This window comes from Sphaeramia orbicularis, chromosome 17, assembly GCF_902148855.1.
Source record: "Sphaeramia orbicularis chromosome 17, fSphaOr1.1, whole genome shotgun sequence".
Classification (NCBI taxonomy): Eukaryota; Metazoa; Chordata; class Actinopteri; order Kurtiformes; family Apogonidae; genus Sphaeramia; species Sphaeramia orbicularis.
This window is the reverse complement of record NC_043973.1, coordinates 41,430,071-41,446,566: the sequence shown is the minus strand read 5'-3', so window position 1 is coordinate 41,446,566 and position 16,496 is coordinate 41,430,071. Positions and strand designations below refer to the sequence as shown.

The 16,496-nt window shown below is 39.1% G+C and overlaps 1 protein-coding gene across 1 annotated transcript; it reads left to right on the top strand.

Moving 5' to 3' along the window:
• The first annotated feature begins 5,373 nt into the window (after positions 1-5,373).
• LOC115436725 (solute carrier family 22 member 13-like) lies at positions 5,374-15,736 on the top strand. Its single transcript, XM_030159643.1, has 10 exons — positions 5,374-5,748; positions 6,864-6,967; positions 7,180-7,334; positions 9,704-9,872; positions 9,968-10,088; positions 12,418-12,512; positions 12,599-12,813; positions 13,172-13,280; positions 13,909-14,115; positions 15,651-15,736. The coding sequence occupies exons 1-10, from the start codon at positions 5,374-5,376 to the stop codon at positions 15,703-15,705; spliced, it is 1,605 nt and encodes a 534-aa protein (XP_030015503.1). The 3' UTR covers positions 15,706-15,736.
• Positions 15,737-16,496: the final 760 nt, after the last annotated feature.

Below are 16,496 nucleotides of genomic sequence, written 5' to 3'. Positions count from 1 at the left end.
GTCTGCCAATCCAGAGGTACTGTCCCCGACTGCCACGCGATATTACAGAGACGTGTCACCCAAGACAGTCCCTGCACATCCAGAGACTTAAGGTACTCAGGGCGAATCTCATCCACCCCCGGTGCCCTGCCACCGAGGAGCTTGCCAACCACCTCGGTGACTTCAGCTTGGGCGGTTGTGGAGGCAAAAACTCGGGTCTGGGTGGAGTTTGGGGAGGCCATGGAGGAGGACTATCGGTCGGCCTCGAGGAAATTCTGGCAAACTATCCGGCGCCTCAGGAGGGGAAAGCAGTGCGCCACCAAAACTCTTTACAGTGGAAGTGGGGAGCTGCTGACCTCGACTGGGGATGTTGTCGGACGGTGGAAGGAATACTTCGAGGATCTCCTCAATCCCGCTGCCACGTCTTCCATAGAAGAAGCAGAGGCTGAGGTCTCAGAGGTGGACTCGTCCATCACCCAAGCGTTTTTTTTCCACTTTCTTCAAAATCATTTTTTGCAGTGATAGTTTGAAGAAGAAAACCTAATGATGCCATAATACAGATGTGTGTAAACAATGAGCTTTATACTTTATTCAATGCAAAAATCACAATCTTACTAAGTGTATTTTTCTCATTTCTAGTCAAAATATCTCATCACACTAAAAAAAAAACATAATCACCTAAAGAGGAACTTTTCAGTGAGATATAAGAACTTATTTTTAGACAATAGCTTTGAAAATCTAATTTCAAGAAATCTTACCAAGATAATTTTCACTTGTTCCGTTGGCAGATTTTTTTGCTTGAATTAAGCAAAAAAAATCTTAAATTCACCAAAAAATAAAAATAAAAAATCTGGCAAACATCTGCAGAAATGTCCTTATCAATCACAAGGAGTAACACAATAGAATTTCAGGTATTTGTTTTTCACTACTACTACTACCACTACTACTAGTACTACGATTTTATATAGCGCCAAATCATAACAAAAGTAAACCGGAGGTCAGACAGGAGGAGGAGCAGAGAGGAGTTTAGTGTATCATGAGTCTACCACCACTCTAAGCCTATAGCACAGTGTTTTTCAACCTTGGGGTCGGGACCCCACGTGGGGTCGCCTGGAATTCAAATGGGGTCACCTGAAATTTCTAGTAATTGATAAAAATATAAATAAAAACTTACAAATAAAAATATATGGTGAGTTGACAGAGACAATCACAATACATAAAACACATGACAAACTGTGAAGCTGAAACTGAAGCACTGTGGTTCTGTTTATCTGTCAAATGTTCATTGTGGTCAGTTTCAGATGCTGCAGCTCTTTCATAATTCATAGTTTGAGTTCTTGTTTGTTCAGTATTAATTGTCCTCCTTGTAAATCCAAGCTGGACTGACTGCACATATCCTGACCAAGGAAAATAAAATTCTCCCTTTGTGCAGTAATCTACACCTGGCTTTACTGTCTCTGTTCACAATAATATACATTATACAGACTAAATGTTGTCTAAAATTAACATTTATTTGCAACATAGTATAGCAAACTATTATATGATCAAAAGCAAATTAAATTTAGCAAAAAAAAAAAAAAAACTCTCTGTTTTTAATGTCTGGGGTCACCAGAAATTTGTGATGTTAAAATGGGGTCACGAGCCAAAAAAGGTTGGGAACCTGCTATAGTAGCATTACTAAGAGCAACCCTACCTACTATTACTACTACTAATAGTACTACTACTACTATTACTACTACTACTACTACCATTTCTATTACTGCTCCATCTGACTGTGTCTCCTTCACCTCATCTATAAATCTATTAATCTCCTCTTTGCCTCCTGCCTGGTAGAGAACATCACAACTTCAGTGTGGGCATCTTACCCATTGCACTTTATCTCATTTTAATGACAACAAAACTAGAGCAGTGATAAATCAAAGGTCAAAACACATTGTGTTCCCATTTTACTACTGTTTGTTAAGGTCATGTAATCTGTCAAGTGTAAAACTGATGACATGATCTTATTCAATTTATAAAATGTGTGATCTCTTGGTTCTAAAACCATACCAGGTTAATCTATAGGCTTTTCTGAGTTCATTTTAATTTTGAGTTTTGACTTTGAATTAAAAGCTTAAAGTTGTAAATTCATAAAAAAAAAAAAAAAAAAAAAAAAAAAAGGGATATTGTCTGAAAATAAAGATGTGACTTTAAGAGCAAAAGTCTCATGGTTTTATGTGGAAAAAGGCAATACTCTGTGACTTTAAGGTCAGAAATATGGAGCACCTGGGCAAGCAAAAAAAAAAAAATCTCCGTTTTGAATGTCTGGGGTTGCCAGAAATTTGTGATGTTAAAATTGGGTCAAGAGCCAAAAAAGGTTGGGAGCCACTGACTTCAGGTGTTTTAAAACTACTGCACACTAATTTATAATGTAAAAAAGCGTATGCTCAAGTTGGTAGTCGATTTGGTGTGTTCTTCACACTTTTTTGACCGTGTCAGGGAGATGGGAGCTGACTCATTAGTCAGGTGACCTTTTCTGGTGACAATCGGCAGTCGGGTTGGTGTGTCTTCACCTTAAGAGGATTTAAATCAGATCTTCACAATGTAATTTTTGGGGTGCCACAAGGCTCCACTTTAGGGCCTTTTCTGTTTCTTTTATACATAAACACCGTGCCAATAGCTGTTAAATGTGAACTCATGTTTTCCTCCCTAATCCCTTATTTTGTAACCGCCCCCCCCCCCCCCCCCCCCACACACACACACACACACAAATTACTTTGTAACATCACTGCTCAGTTTAGATGATTGTGTTCCAAGTTTTTTTGGTGTTTTCTTTTTTTCTTGGTTGTTTTTTCTTTGGTGTGTATAGTCACAGTTGTTTCAGAATAAAGTCAGTTCATTCTTTCTTTCTACAGTTTGATCTAGTTTGTGAAAAAGCTAATTTGTTGGAAATCATACGAGAAATTTCCATGGTTGGACTTCTTCTTGGTTCTCTTCTGTTTGGACCTCTTGCCGAATCGTAAGTACCTTACATTAATTCAGACATTTAAAAAAAGATGAATATAAAAACCTACTGACAGTGAAACCCTGGGCATCATTCTGTACTGTTAAAGATTACATTGGAGAGAGACAATAAACCTATATTAGACTTTCGACTCATTATAAGTTATAGTTAGTATATAACTGTCTATATATGTCTATATTGTATCATTGTATTTTTCTTTGTTACAGGTTTGGTCGGAAACGGGCAATTCAAGTTCAGGCAGTTATAACATTTATATTTCTATAAGCATCAGGGTTTTACCCTGATATGTATTCATATATAGTGTTCTCGTTCTTTGCGGGAGTGGGAGCTGGAGGCTAATGAGTCACCTCTATTGTACTGAGTATGTGAACTAATTTTATACATATTTAAATGCTGCAATTAATACCTGAAAGAAAGCTGAAGAGACCATATGACTTTAATGTGACTCAACATGAATAATAATAAAATTATTTATTTCCAATAAGTGTTATTATATTAATCAATTAGATATTATAGATATTATAGATGCAGAACAATTGGATACACCAAATTCTATTGGAAGCATAGGGTCACAACGATCTTCACAATTGAGACTTTAAATACAGTTGTTTTTGTATTTTTTTAATGGCAAGATACTACGTAAAATACCAGACTCAGAACGATGTCTGAATCAAATTTTGCTCTAACGTGATTTGTTTCTTTTTGTGATTCATTTTTTCTTATCTGGCAATGGGGAAAATCAATTGTTATGAGTTTCAGTGACCATTTCAACCACCTTACATACAACGGAATGATAGAAGAAAACACCATAGAGATGAAAGTATTGGGACACATTGAATTCTGGTGTGTCATTGCTAATGGGGCTGGGCTAGGAAAGGCTGATTTAATGTGTTACTGAGACTGAACTGAAGGCAGGAAGACCCACAATCAAGCAGTAAATGAATTAATGTGTCCATTAATGTGTTAGTTTTGAACCTCTGACAATGGAGGGACTATGATTAAAATGGTTATAATTCCCTTTCCCTTTTGTAGCCACAGAGTGGATCGGTGCATCCAAACGGTCATGGGGAGTATGTTTGACTCTTCTCTTTACTTCTGTTGGATATTGTGCCCTTGCTGGTTTGGTATACTACATCAGAGACTGGAAACCGGTTCAGATCATCATAGCAGCTGGTTTTATATGTGTTGTGTTGGTGCATGAGCTGTTTCTGACATCTATTCAGTAGGCTGTCGAACTACCCCAAGTTTCAGGCATTTGTGTTCCTTTGCTCTTCGTACTTTTCTCTTTATGATGTTGACTCTTTAATGCCCATTGGAGACTGATCTCATTAAACAGCATTGTATGTCATGCCAGTTCTTATGGCATTTGGAGGGTTCAAATTCTAACTTTTTGAATTATAAGGGTCCCCAAATACACAAATAAATGTACCAAAGACTGATAAAAGTTGGTTTAACAAAATATGACCCCTTTAATGAAAACATGACCACATTAACTAGAGCATCCTATTTAACATTATGAGGGCACTATGTTACTCAATAAATGTTGGCACATACAACTGTTTCCAATAATAGTAATATGAAAATTATTAAATATATAAACACTAATAATGACTGGATGACTAAATTAAACTGAAACTGTCAATCTACGGCAGACCTCAAGTCCACCAATAAATGTATTTTAGTGAGAAAGACGGACAGGGCCCAGTAAACCAGTCACAGATAAGAGTGACATGACGCTTTTGTCAGAGAAATGTAAGATTACAGGGTGTGATCTGAAATTCAACCCTTATTTTTGAATCAAACAACCGACAACAGTTGTAAAAAGATTTGCGGACTTGGAACTGACTTTGACTCACAACAAAAAGAAGTCGGTGCATATGAGGCATTGCAAAACACCTGTCCCCAAGACTTGCGATTGGTCCAGTACAAAATAGATTGGGCATAATTCACAGCAAATGGACCAGTTCCAGACTGTTTTCTTAGTACTGAATACACTGAGAAAACCAGATGGTTGGCCAGGCTAACAGATTACACCCTGTATTCTTAAATTTCTCTGACAAAAGACTCACTTCCATCTTATCTTTGATTAGTTTACTCGGTGACTGTTAGTCCCGCCTTCATATTTCTTTTTTGATTAAAGCTCCGCGATTCCAGATGGATTTCAGGCTTTCTAACTGGTTGCCCTAAATTTCAAGATAAAATTCTGGACTTTCACCCAACTTAACTAAAATGAGCTATTGAGGAATAATAAACTTTTAGTGCACTTCAGGTAATGACAGATCAAATGAATTGCATGTAATGTAATATACTCAGGTTAAACATTACAGAACAGTATTTAATGCACATGCAGAGTGGTCAGTCCACAGAACGGACACACAGACTGTGTCATCATGGCTGATTTTGGAGAGATCCTCAGGAACATTGGAGAATTCGGATTATTCCAGAGGGTCACTCTGGCTGCACTATGCTTTATAAACTTCATTCAAGGATTTTTGTTGGCAAGTTTTCTTTTCATAGAGAAGAATCCAGATCGACACTGTAACACAGACTGGATCCTGGGTCTGGATCCAAACCTGACCACAGATGAGCAGCTGAACCTGACTCTGCCCAGGGAGGCAGATGGAACCTTCAGCAGGTGTCAGATGTTCGTCCCTGTAGACTGGGACATCGATGCCATCAGGGAGTTTGGACTCAACAAGACCACGAGCTGCCAGAATGGATGGGTCTACAAAAGCACACTGTACACAGCCACCATAGTCACTGATGTAAGTGAGGATTGATAGTCATAGTGTATCTTTAGTTTTTCTTCTCTTTCTTCTGATATATACTGTATATTCAGAATTTTCTATCTTTCTTTGGGTATTTTAGTTTAAGGGGGTCTTCTGATTGAAATATACCTACGTAAACCTGCTGTTTACGTAGGTATATGGAGGTAAACCTACTGCTGTCAAAGCTAGAGTGCTTGGGATTTGGGCATAGTTCTGTACGGTGGTTTAGTCTGTGATGTTTAAAGGTGAAGACACACCAACCCGATTTTCAGTGGTCAGAGGTTGTGAGGCAGTCTGGCGAGGTCAGTGACATGAGTCTACTTGGTGTGTTCCATGCCATCAGCTGCCGTGAATGCCATCGCCAGTCTTTTCAACCGATTCAACATGTATAGTCGGCCACTACCCGCCGTTAAGTCGGACCAATCTGATTGGTGGAGGGATAGCCCTTGTCTAGTGAATCTGCGAACAGGAAGTTTACATGTGAATACAGCTATACCAAGTACTTCACACTATTATTGTCTTCTATAGTAGGCCATTCACTGCTCATATCGTATCTGAATGAGTGCCAGTCAGTGCTGCCTATGGACTTCATTCATTCCATGAAGTGAACAGTGTTAGCATTGTTAGCATAGTGCGATTTCTCCTCAGTTTTCACCTGCGACATCTTTCTTCTTCCACAAGAAGGAGCCTGAGAGCTGACAACACCAGTATCTTCTTATTACTAACCATCTGTTCAACAAGTACAACAACAATAACCCTTCTAGACTATTCAACACTCTCTGCTGACAACGACTGATGACAGCAGCTAGGGTGGTGTGTCTTCACCTTAAGAGGATTTAATTCAGATCTTCAGGATGTAATTTGTGGGGTGCCACAAGGTTTCACTTTACGGCCTCTTCTGTTTCTTTTACCCCCCCCCCCACACACACACACACACACACACACACACACACACAAATAACTTTGTAACATTACTGCTCTGTTTAGATGATTGTGTTCCAAGCTTTTTTTGGTGTTTTGATGTTTTCTTTTTTTCTTGGTTTTTTTTTTTCTTTGGTGTGTATAGTCACAGTTGTTTCAGAATAAAGTCAGTTCATTCTTTCTTTCTACAGTTTGATCTAGTTTGTGAAAAAGCTAATTTGTTGGAAATCATACAAGCCATTTCCATGGTTGGAATTCTTCTTGGTTCTCTTCTGTTTGGACCTCTTGCCGAATCGTAAGTATCTTACATTAATTCAGACATTAAAAAAAAGATGAATATAAAAACCTACTGACAGTGAAACCCTGGACATCATTCTGCACTGTTAAAGATTACATTGGAGAGAGACAATAAACCTATATTAGACTTTAGACTCATGATAAGTTATAGTTAGTATATAACTGTCTATATATGTCTATATTGTATCATTGTATTTTTCTTTGTTACAGGTTTGGTCGGAAATGGGCAATTCAAGTTCCGGCAGTTATAACATTTATATTTGTATTAGCATCAGGGTTTTCCCCTGATATGTATTCGTTTATGGTGATCTCGTTGTTTGCGGGAGTGGGAACTGGAGGCAATCGAGTCACCTCTATTGTACTGAGTAAGTGAACTAATTTTATACATATTTAAATGCTGCAATTAATGCCTGAAAGAAAGCTGAAGAGACCATATGACGAATGTGACTTAACATCAATAATAATAATATAATTTATTTCCAACTAGTGTTAGCATATTAATCAATTAGATATTATATTATTATATTATAGATGCAGAACAACTGGATACACCAAATGCTATTGGAAGCATAGGGTCACAACTATCTTCACAATTAAGACTTTAAATACAGTTGTTAATGTATTTTTTTAATGGCAAGATACTACGTTAAATACCAGACTCAGAATGATGTCTGAATCAAATTTTGCTCTAACATGATTTGTTTCTTTTTGTGATTCATTTTTTCTTATCTGGCAATGGGGAAAATCAATTGTTATGAGTTTCAGTGACCATTTCAACCACCTTACATACAACGGAATGATAGAAGAAAACAACAAAGAGATGAAAGTTTTGGGACACATTGAATTCTAGTGTGTCATTGCTAATGGGGCTGGGGTAGGAAAGGCTGATTTAATGTGTTACTGAGACTTAACTGAAGGCAGGAAGACCCACAATCAAGCATCAAATGAATTAATACAGCTAAACGAGCTGTCAGACAGCTGCAGTACATCTGGAACGCTGCTGCTCGAGTTCTGACTAGAACCAGGTGTTAGGACTAGTAGTACGGGGACAGAACCCAAATGCAAGACCCACAGACAAAAATACAATGTAATTGTGTTTATTAAACACAGTCAGAAAATACAGTTCACACAAAAAGGTTATGGATGAGTCTTCAGTGAAACTGCTTTGTGGATTCGTCATGGCGTCCGAACCCGAATGAGTAAGCCCCCGGCCAAGGTTGGGAGCACACGAGGGGAACCCGACTAAGGGAAAACAAAGGAGAGTCAGGAGGCAGACCAGGTCATACACAGAGAGGCAAGCAAACAGGCAACAGAACACTGGGGAAAGGCAAACTTGCGTACCGTTAATCCAGGCAAAAAGGTCAAACACAGGAGTGGACACTGAGGCAGAAGAACAGACAGGGGACAGGCAAAAACTCTGGCATCGAGGAAACAATCCGGGTCAACAACAGACAGGCAGGCAGACAAACATGATCCGAAGAAGCGCTGGTAAGTAGACACACAAAGGCGAATACGAACTGGCAACGAACAGGGGAAGACACAGGGCTTAAATACACAAAAGGGAGGGAAGACAATGAGACACAGGTGGAACAAATCAGGGCGGGGACAGGTAATCAGACACAGGTGGAACAATCAGGGAAGGGAAGCAAAGGCACCAGACATGACACAAGAGGAGAACTTAACAAAATAAAACAGGAAATGACAGACAAGACAGGCTGAAGTCCGGGGACTGATATGACACCAGGAAGTACGACCATATTAGTCCTCCGCTCAGATCTCTGCACTGGCTTCCTGTGGCTCAGAGAATAGACTTTAAAACAGCTCTGCTCGTTTATAAGTCTCTCCATGGTATAGCACCAAAGTACATCTGTGACATGTTGGTCCCATTTGAACCATCTCGGACCCTGACAACCTCAGGGGCTGGTCTTTTGCTTGTGCCCAGAGTCAGGACTAAACAAAAGGAAGCTGCGTTTCAGTTCTATGCAGCTAAACTCTGGAACAGTCTTCCTGATGACGTGAGACAGGGCTCTAGTTACCTCCGCCAAGGAGGTTATGTTTTTGCCAGGGTTTGTTTGTTTGTCTGTTTGTCTGTCCGTTAGTGTGCAACATAACTCAAAAAGTTATGGACAGATTTTGATGAAATTTTCAGGGTTTGTTGGAAATGGGATAAGGAAGAAATGATTAAATTTTGGTGGTGATCGGGGGTGGGGGGGCCCACGGGGGGGCCCATTTCCAACAAACCCTGAAAATTTCATCAAAATCTGTCCATAACTTTTTGAGTTATGTTTCACACTAACGGACAGACAGGCAAACAAACAAACAAACCCTGGCAAAAACATAACCTCCTTGGCGTGGGAGGGGCCCACAGGGGGGGCCACTGATCAGCCTTGGCGGAGGTCTGCGCTCTCCGAGTGCTTCTAGTCTGACAATGTTTAAGTCCAGGCTGAAAACAGCTCTGTTCAACTGTGCATAGAACAACTGAAAGGGTTCTATCTGCACTCTTCTCTTTTACTTAGCTTTAAATGATTATTATTTATGTTTTAGTGATCATGTTTTAATTGTAATTGTGTGTTTTTAATCTGTCTCTTTTCCATTTTTGTAAAGCCCTGTGTATGAATTGTGCTATACAAATAAATCTTCCTTGCCTTGCCTTAATGTGTCCATTAATGTGTTGAACCTCTGACAGTGGAGGGACTATGATTAAAATGGTTATAATTCCCTTTCCCTTTTGTAGCCACAGAGTGGATCGGTGCATCCAAACGGTCATGGGGAGTATGTTTGACTCTTCTCTTTACTTCTGTTGGACAATGTGCCCTTGCTGGTTTGGTATACTACATCAGAGACTGGAGACTGGTTCAGATCATCATAGCAGCTCCACTCGGAGTAGTTTTACTTTACATATGGTGTGTATTGTCCTTTGTTACAGCTGTCAATAATCTTATTTGTAACCTAGAGTTTATGAAGTGACATTCAGTGTTATTTTTCTTCTTTCCATCAGGTTTATTCCAGAGTCGGCCAGGTGGCTGTTGAGCAGAGGGAGAACAGAAGAGGCAAAAAGGCTGATAATGAAGGCAGCAGCCATCAACAAACACACAATCCCAGACTCTCTACTGGAAAATGTACTGACACTTGGACTGGATTACTTTCATTTATCTTTCATTCATCTTTATTTCCTAAAATAACATGATTCAGCATCAAAATCTTGCTGATGTAAAACATGTGACACAGAAATGTACGCACTTTTAATGCAACCCTCTATAGTTTTATGATTTGTCATGGAGTCCACATGTTTACATCACTGGGGTTTCAGAAGAAGTTCATGTTCATGAGTAGGTGGTTGAACCTTCCAGTGGTCCTGTTCGAGAGTATTAGGTGTTTTTTTGGGTCTTGGTGTTGCCTGTGCATTTACACAGCCCCTTCAGTTTGAAATTTGAGTCCTTGGTCTGCATGTTGCATGAGTTGACCTGTTCTTTCTATACCAGGAGTGGGGTTTGAACCAAGGTTATAATCGTTAACGAAAACGAACGAAATGTTGAAAACTAAAATTGAAAAAACATTTTCGTTAACTGAAATAAATAAAAACTCAAATTAAAAGAAAAAAACTATAACTAACTGAAAGTGTATTGTGAGCTTACAAAACTAACTAAAACGTATAACAATTATGAATACAATTCCCTTCGTTTTCGTCTTTGTCAGTGTTGGATTGATATCAAATTGATTTATTTGGCTCCAGCAGTTTGAGCTGGTGACACCATACAACACTTCACAGTCTGTCATGTCTGGTCACTGGTGGTTTCCAGTCGTCTTCTGGTCCCCACTCTACCTGGAACATACAGACTAAAGCTGGGACACAGCAGCACAGTCCTGTCTGGGGTTTACTTTAGTGTTGAGTGGGGTTGTTTTTTTTTCTTTTTTTTTTTTCCGCTCACTGTGTGCGCGTGAGTGACAGAGACAGAGCGGAGCTAAAGGACAGCGTCAGTGTTGAACTAGCATCCAGGTAAAAACTGGAGAGTTTATCACCATGAAAAGGCCTTCCAAGGCCTAAACTGCACAGTTTAGAAGAAGAGAAAAGAGGAGGATGAAAACTAATCCAATTACAGAGGTATGGAACCTGTTATAATGTTAAAAAACATTTGATGTTACAAGCAACAGCTAGCTGAACTGAAATGAAAGTTGGCTAATAATGGAACTGGAGATGATTAAGAGATGATAGATCTGCTAAGGTGTGGTTTGTTGATGATGGACTAGGTTATATATGTTTATATATGTTTCTATCCGCTTTAACTGCTGGTTGGCTGGTTTATATATGTTTCTATCTGCTTTAACTGCGGGTTAGCTGGTTTATATATGTTTCCGTCTGGTTTAACTGCTGGCTGCTTTGTGCATCTCCTCTCACACTTTGCACATCTTTGCATTGTTTTCATGTAAGTGACGTTGTGTATGGATAGCACCCCCACCCCCCCAACCTGCTAAAGGGAATTTATACATTGTACTGTACATGTGTTTGTGTCTCTGCTCAGTCAATGAGCTGCCCTAACCCGACCCCCAAATAAAGTTTCCAGGGTAACCCACTGATCTGTGCCTCACTAATTTCTTTGAATAGAATGGTGAGGAAGATAAAATATGTGAAATAACTAAAACTAATACTAAAACTAAACTAAACTAAATTAAAACTAAGCATTCAGAAAAAAACGATAACTAATAAAAACTCGCAAACATGCTCTCAAAACTAATTAAAACTAAAGGAATTAGAGAAAAAAAAGTCGAAACTAAATAAAACTAAACTATAATTAAAAATCCAAAACTATTATAACCTGGGCATGAACCCACATGGACTTCCGTCCATTGGATTTTAAGTCCAATGCTTTAACCACTCAGCCATCCTGGTTAGTCTGTTTGAATATCCTGGTGGATTTCGGAGGAAACACATCTCACAATGTTCAAACCAGGCCAGTAAAGCCAGTTTCTCCCTGATCATCTGCAATGTCCTCTCAAATCCCAAGTGCATGGAATCATCTTGAGGAGCACACAGCCTCTCTATCAGTATCAACTGCTCCAACAGTCGTCTTTGGCAATCTTGACATGACAATAGAAGATTCTATTCCTAATCACTCACCTCCACCACACTTTTAAGAGAAGACTCCCTGGCTCTATAACTCCAACTAGCTCATTGTTTGGATTTTGGTTCTGACTTTGAAAGTACCACATGGGGTGAATGATAAGGTCCTCCTTCTGTCCTGCCTGGACCTCCTAAGTGGTCATGACAGCTCATGACTCTGTCCTTACATCTCCTAAAAGTTCATTACTCTCCAAGCATTTGCCAGAGTCAAGTAGCACTGAAGTAGCTGTGTTCATCAGACATACTTTCTGGTTCATGAGTGTGATGTATCTTTGATGGAGGAAAAAAAGTCACAGATACCAGTGGTTGATATAATCTTTCTGTTCCAGATTTCAATGAAAGAAGCTGTGAACGATGGAGGCATTAAATATATTTTTAGATCACGTCTACTGTCAAGATATTTTGTCACAATATTACTGGCACGGTAATAATTTATTTTTAAAATGTTGTGAATGTTTGATAATTAATGCTGGACATGGTCTGACTTTGTTTTACTTCTGTTTCCAACAGGTTTTCATTGAATGCCTCCTTATTGGGCTTGCACTTGAATATGGCAAACTTGGGCTTGAACGTTTTCCTGACACAGTTCATATTCGGTGCTATCGAAATACCTGTTTATATACTTTGCATTTGGCTGTTGGAGGTGTTTGGAAGAAAACCACTGTTCATGCTAACACTCGCCACTGCAGGGCTCTCTAGTATACTGATCTTGGCTGTTCCTCAAGGTAAATGACTTAATGGATTTGTTTTGGAAAAGCCAAAATGTATGTTTTCAATTTCATTTATGAATTACTTTCCTTTGAAAGTCTGTATTAAATAAAGCTTTAATATCTTTCCAAAACAAATTCTTACCCAAACTTTTTGATTGAAACAGTGTTAATATTATGTTGATGTAAATCTGTGTCTTTTCTGATTCACTAAATTCATCCACAGTTTAATAATAACATTTTAAAATATAATAAACTCTGATAACTAAATACATTACATAAGTTATAATAATGAAATACTTACAAATCTGACTGTGTATTCATGAACTGCAAAACCTTTTAGTTTATTCTGGTGATGTTTGATATTTTTTTCCAGGGTGTGGCATCGCTGTTACATTTCTAGCTGCTGTTTCTCGCTTTTTCCTTATGTGGGCTGGTTCTGTATGTAATGTGTTGGTGCAGGAGCTGTTTCCGACAACTGTTCGGTAGGTTGTCAAACTACACCACGTTTCAGGCCTTTGTGTTTTCTTACTCGTCTGACTTTACTGTCTTTATGATGTTGACTCTTTAAAGTGGAACTCTGTAAGATTTTACCATTTTGGTTCTTCTTCACTGTTTTTGTAGCATCTGTCTCTGTGGAGCTCTCCCTACACTTTTGAAGTACATATTCAATGTCGTAAAACCCATGCTTCACCCTCCCCCTCCAACCATGTGCAGATTAGGAAAAAGCACAAAACAGCAGCTAAAGATGTAACAGCAATGCCTGGCTGAGAGTGTGTTTGTGTCATAGTGCCGTAAACCGTGACGTTTCTCACGAAAGACGAGATCTAGGCCACCAGGACCACGACAGAGAAGTTACAAGTGGCATATTTGGCCCTGGAGACCCTAGTGAGAAGGGGGAGGATTTCCATTCTCCCCCTAACATGCAATTTAACTATCACAATTACTTTGAATCTGTTTAATTAAGGGAAAAAAAAGAGCTAAACCAGTCCAATTGAACCAAGAAGAACTACCAAGAATTAAAATGATAATGTTACACAGTTCCACTTTAATGCCTATTGAAATTATGAGACAAATGTGACTCATTTAATCCCTGTTCTCTTCTCTACTCAGACAAACAGCCACAGGGTTGAGCTCCATATCAGCCAGATTAGGGGGAATAGTGGCTCCACTGCTCAACATCACAGCCACGTACCACTGGATCATACCCATAGTGGTCTCCAGCAGCCTCACCTTTATCAGTGGTGGTCTTGGTTTTATGCTTCCTGAGACCAGGAGGAGAGAGCTTCCTGATTCCATTGATGAGGCCGAGGGCAACAGGTAAATATGACAGATATGTTGTACACATAAGTCAGGTTAAAGTGGCATCATCCATTGGTTCTACAGTTTAGAAGCCTCAAGATGCTTGATATGACTGTACTGGTTATTAGGAAAAAAGTTCCTATATTTGGATTAAGAGGGTGGAGTTGGAGAGGAGGAGGTCATGAAACCTTAATGAAAACACGACCACATTAACTAAGAACATCCTATTTAATGTTATGAAGGCACTATGTTATTCAATAAATATTGGCACATACAACTATTGCTGCATTTCCACTATGTGGAACCAGCTCGACTCGGCTTGGCTTGGAATTCCTGGAGACCGTTTCTATTACAAGATACTACTGACTTTACAGTACCTGGACGTCATAGCCATGCGGTGCGTTACTTCCGTGTCGTCTCTTCAGAGAGTTGCTGATAAACTCGCTTGTTGCATGTTGTCTCGTCTGAATTTTTACGTCGGCCACCAAAGACTGAATCTCCTCGACCGACCATGGTGTAGTTTTGGGCTGTTATCATGTGAATTAATGTACCGCTGTATTTACTGTCCATTTCCGCATCTGTTTTTTGTAAAACAGCAGGTCACAGAGAAAACTATCTGACCAATCAGAGGTCTGCAGTGTTTACACGACACGTTTTAGTATCTGGTCCCCAGTCCTGGAACCTCAGCAGAGGCGATACCAAAAAACTAGTACTGGGTACCAGATTCCAGGTCCTTTTTCATAATGGAAACGCAAAAAGGCTGAGCCGAGCTGAGTCGAGTCGAGCTGATACCACGCAGTGGAAACGGGGCATATCATGAAATCTATAAACACTGTCAAAATGACTGGATGACTAAATTAAAGTGAAACTATACAAAGACAATCAAAATCACAATCTACTGCTGGTAAAATCTGACACTAAATGCACCAATAAGCGTATTTTAGTGTAATAAATGAATTTCACCCATTCTGAATCCTAACTGGTGTCTTTGAGGGAAGTTATAGTGAAGGACCATACAGGCTCAGCTGTTGCAGGCTGGGTCTGGAAAATGAGTTTTGTGTCACCATGATGTCATATTTAGGCAGACATAATCTAAACAACTGAAATATGTTGGGTGGCTGTGGCTCAGATGGTAGAGTGAGTTGTCCAAAAACCAAAGAGTTGGAGGTTCGAATCCCGCTCTGTCCTAGTCAGTCTGTTGTGTCCTTGGGCTTCTGTCAGTCTGCCCCAGGGCAGCTGTGGCTACATATGTAGTTGACCACCACCAGAGTGTGAGTGAATGAATAATGGGTCAATAATGTAAAGCACTTTGAGTGACCAAAAAAGCATTATATAAAGCCAATCCATTATGTCTTTGTCATATAACATAAATGTCTATGAGGAGTGGTGTATTTTTGAAGCCTGCCCCCAGTGGACATTCAGTGTATTGCAGATTTTAAAACTTCACCATTGGCTTCACTTTTTAACCCCAGAGGTTGACGTTTGGTTTACATGATGTACGTGCATCTGTAACTTCCTAATCATCTTTCTGTCATGTGCCCTTTGTCTTTCAGAAATGTGATACAAACAAACAGAAATTGTCCATATTCGGTTTCAACAAAGCTATAAATGTGTTTAAAATGTGTTTTCTGATCAGTGGGTTATGCAGAAACATGTAATGGATGGAGTCGTGACACAATGCCATCAGTTCATCAATTAAATCATTATGAATCAATGTAATTAACACTACTTAAGTTACAGTATTGATAAATATGTTTTCCTCTATGTACACTACCAGTCAAAAGTTTGGACTCACTTTCTCATTTAAATGACATGAGATGGACCACAGATGGCCAACAAGTGTTCAGCATCACTGGGGACTCGTTCAAGACTTTTGGAAAATATTTCAGGTGACTACCTCATGAAGCTCATTGAGAGAATACCAAGAATGTGCACAAAGCAGTAATAAAAGCAAAATGTGGCTGTTTTGAACAATCTAAAATATAAAACATACTTTGACTTATGCCACACTTTTTTTTAACTACATAATTATGTATAATGTGTTCATTCGTAGTTTTGATGCCTTCAGTGAATCTCTACATTGTAAATAGTCATGAAAATAAAGAAAAACCAGGAGAGTCCAAACTTTTGATTGGTCATGTACAGTCACCTGAAAATGTGAAATGTTTTTTTGTTTTTAATCATGTAATGACTCATCCAGAAAGTGATTCGTCTTCCACTATGTTCCTTCAGTGACTCTGAACAGACCTTCTCGTGTTCTTGTTTCCATATCATTGTGTGTGTCATCAACACTAATGTGAATTGCTGTCACCTACTATATTTGAGTGTAGACCAGAATTAATATCATCCTACACAAAACAAACACAGACCCTATAAAGGTTAGGTTTTAAACAGCATGA

Coding starts and splice junctions, on each gene's coding strand:
- LOC115436725 (XM_030159643.1), top strand. CDS start 5,374: ATGGCTGATTTTGGAGAGATCCTCAGGAACATTGGAGAATTCGGATTA. Junction 12,814..13,171: donor GATCTTGGCTGTTCCTCAAG/GTAAATGACTTA, acceptor ATTTTTTTCCAG/GGTGTGGCATCGCTGTTACA. Junction 13,281..13,908: donor CTGTTTCCGACAACTGTTCG/GTAGGTTGTCAA, acceptor TTCTCTACTCAG/ACAAACAGCCACAGGGTTGA.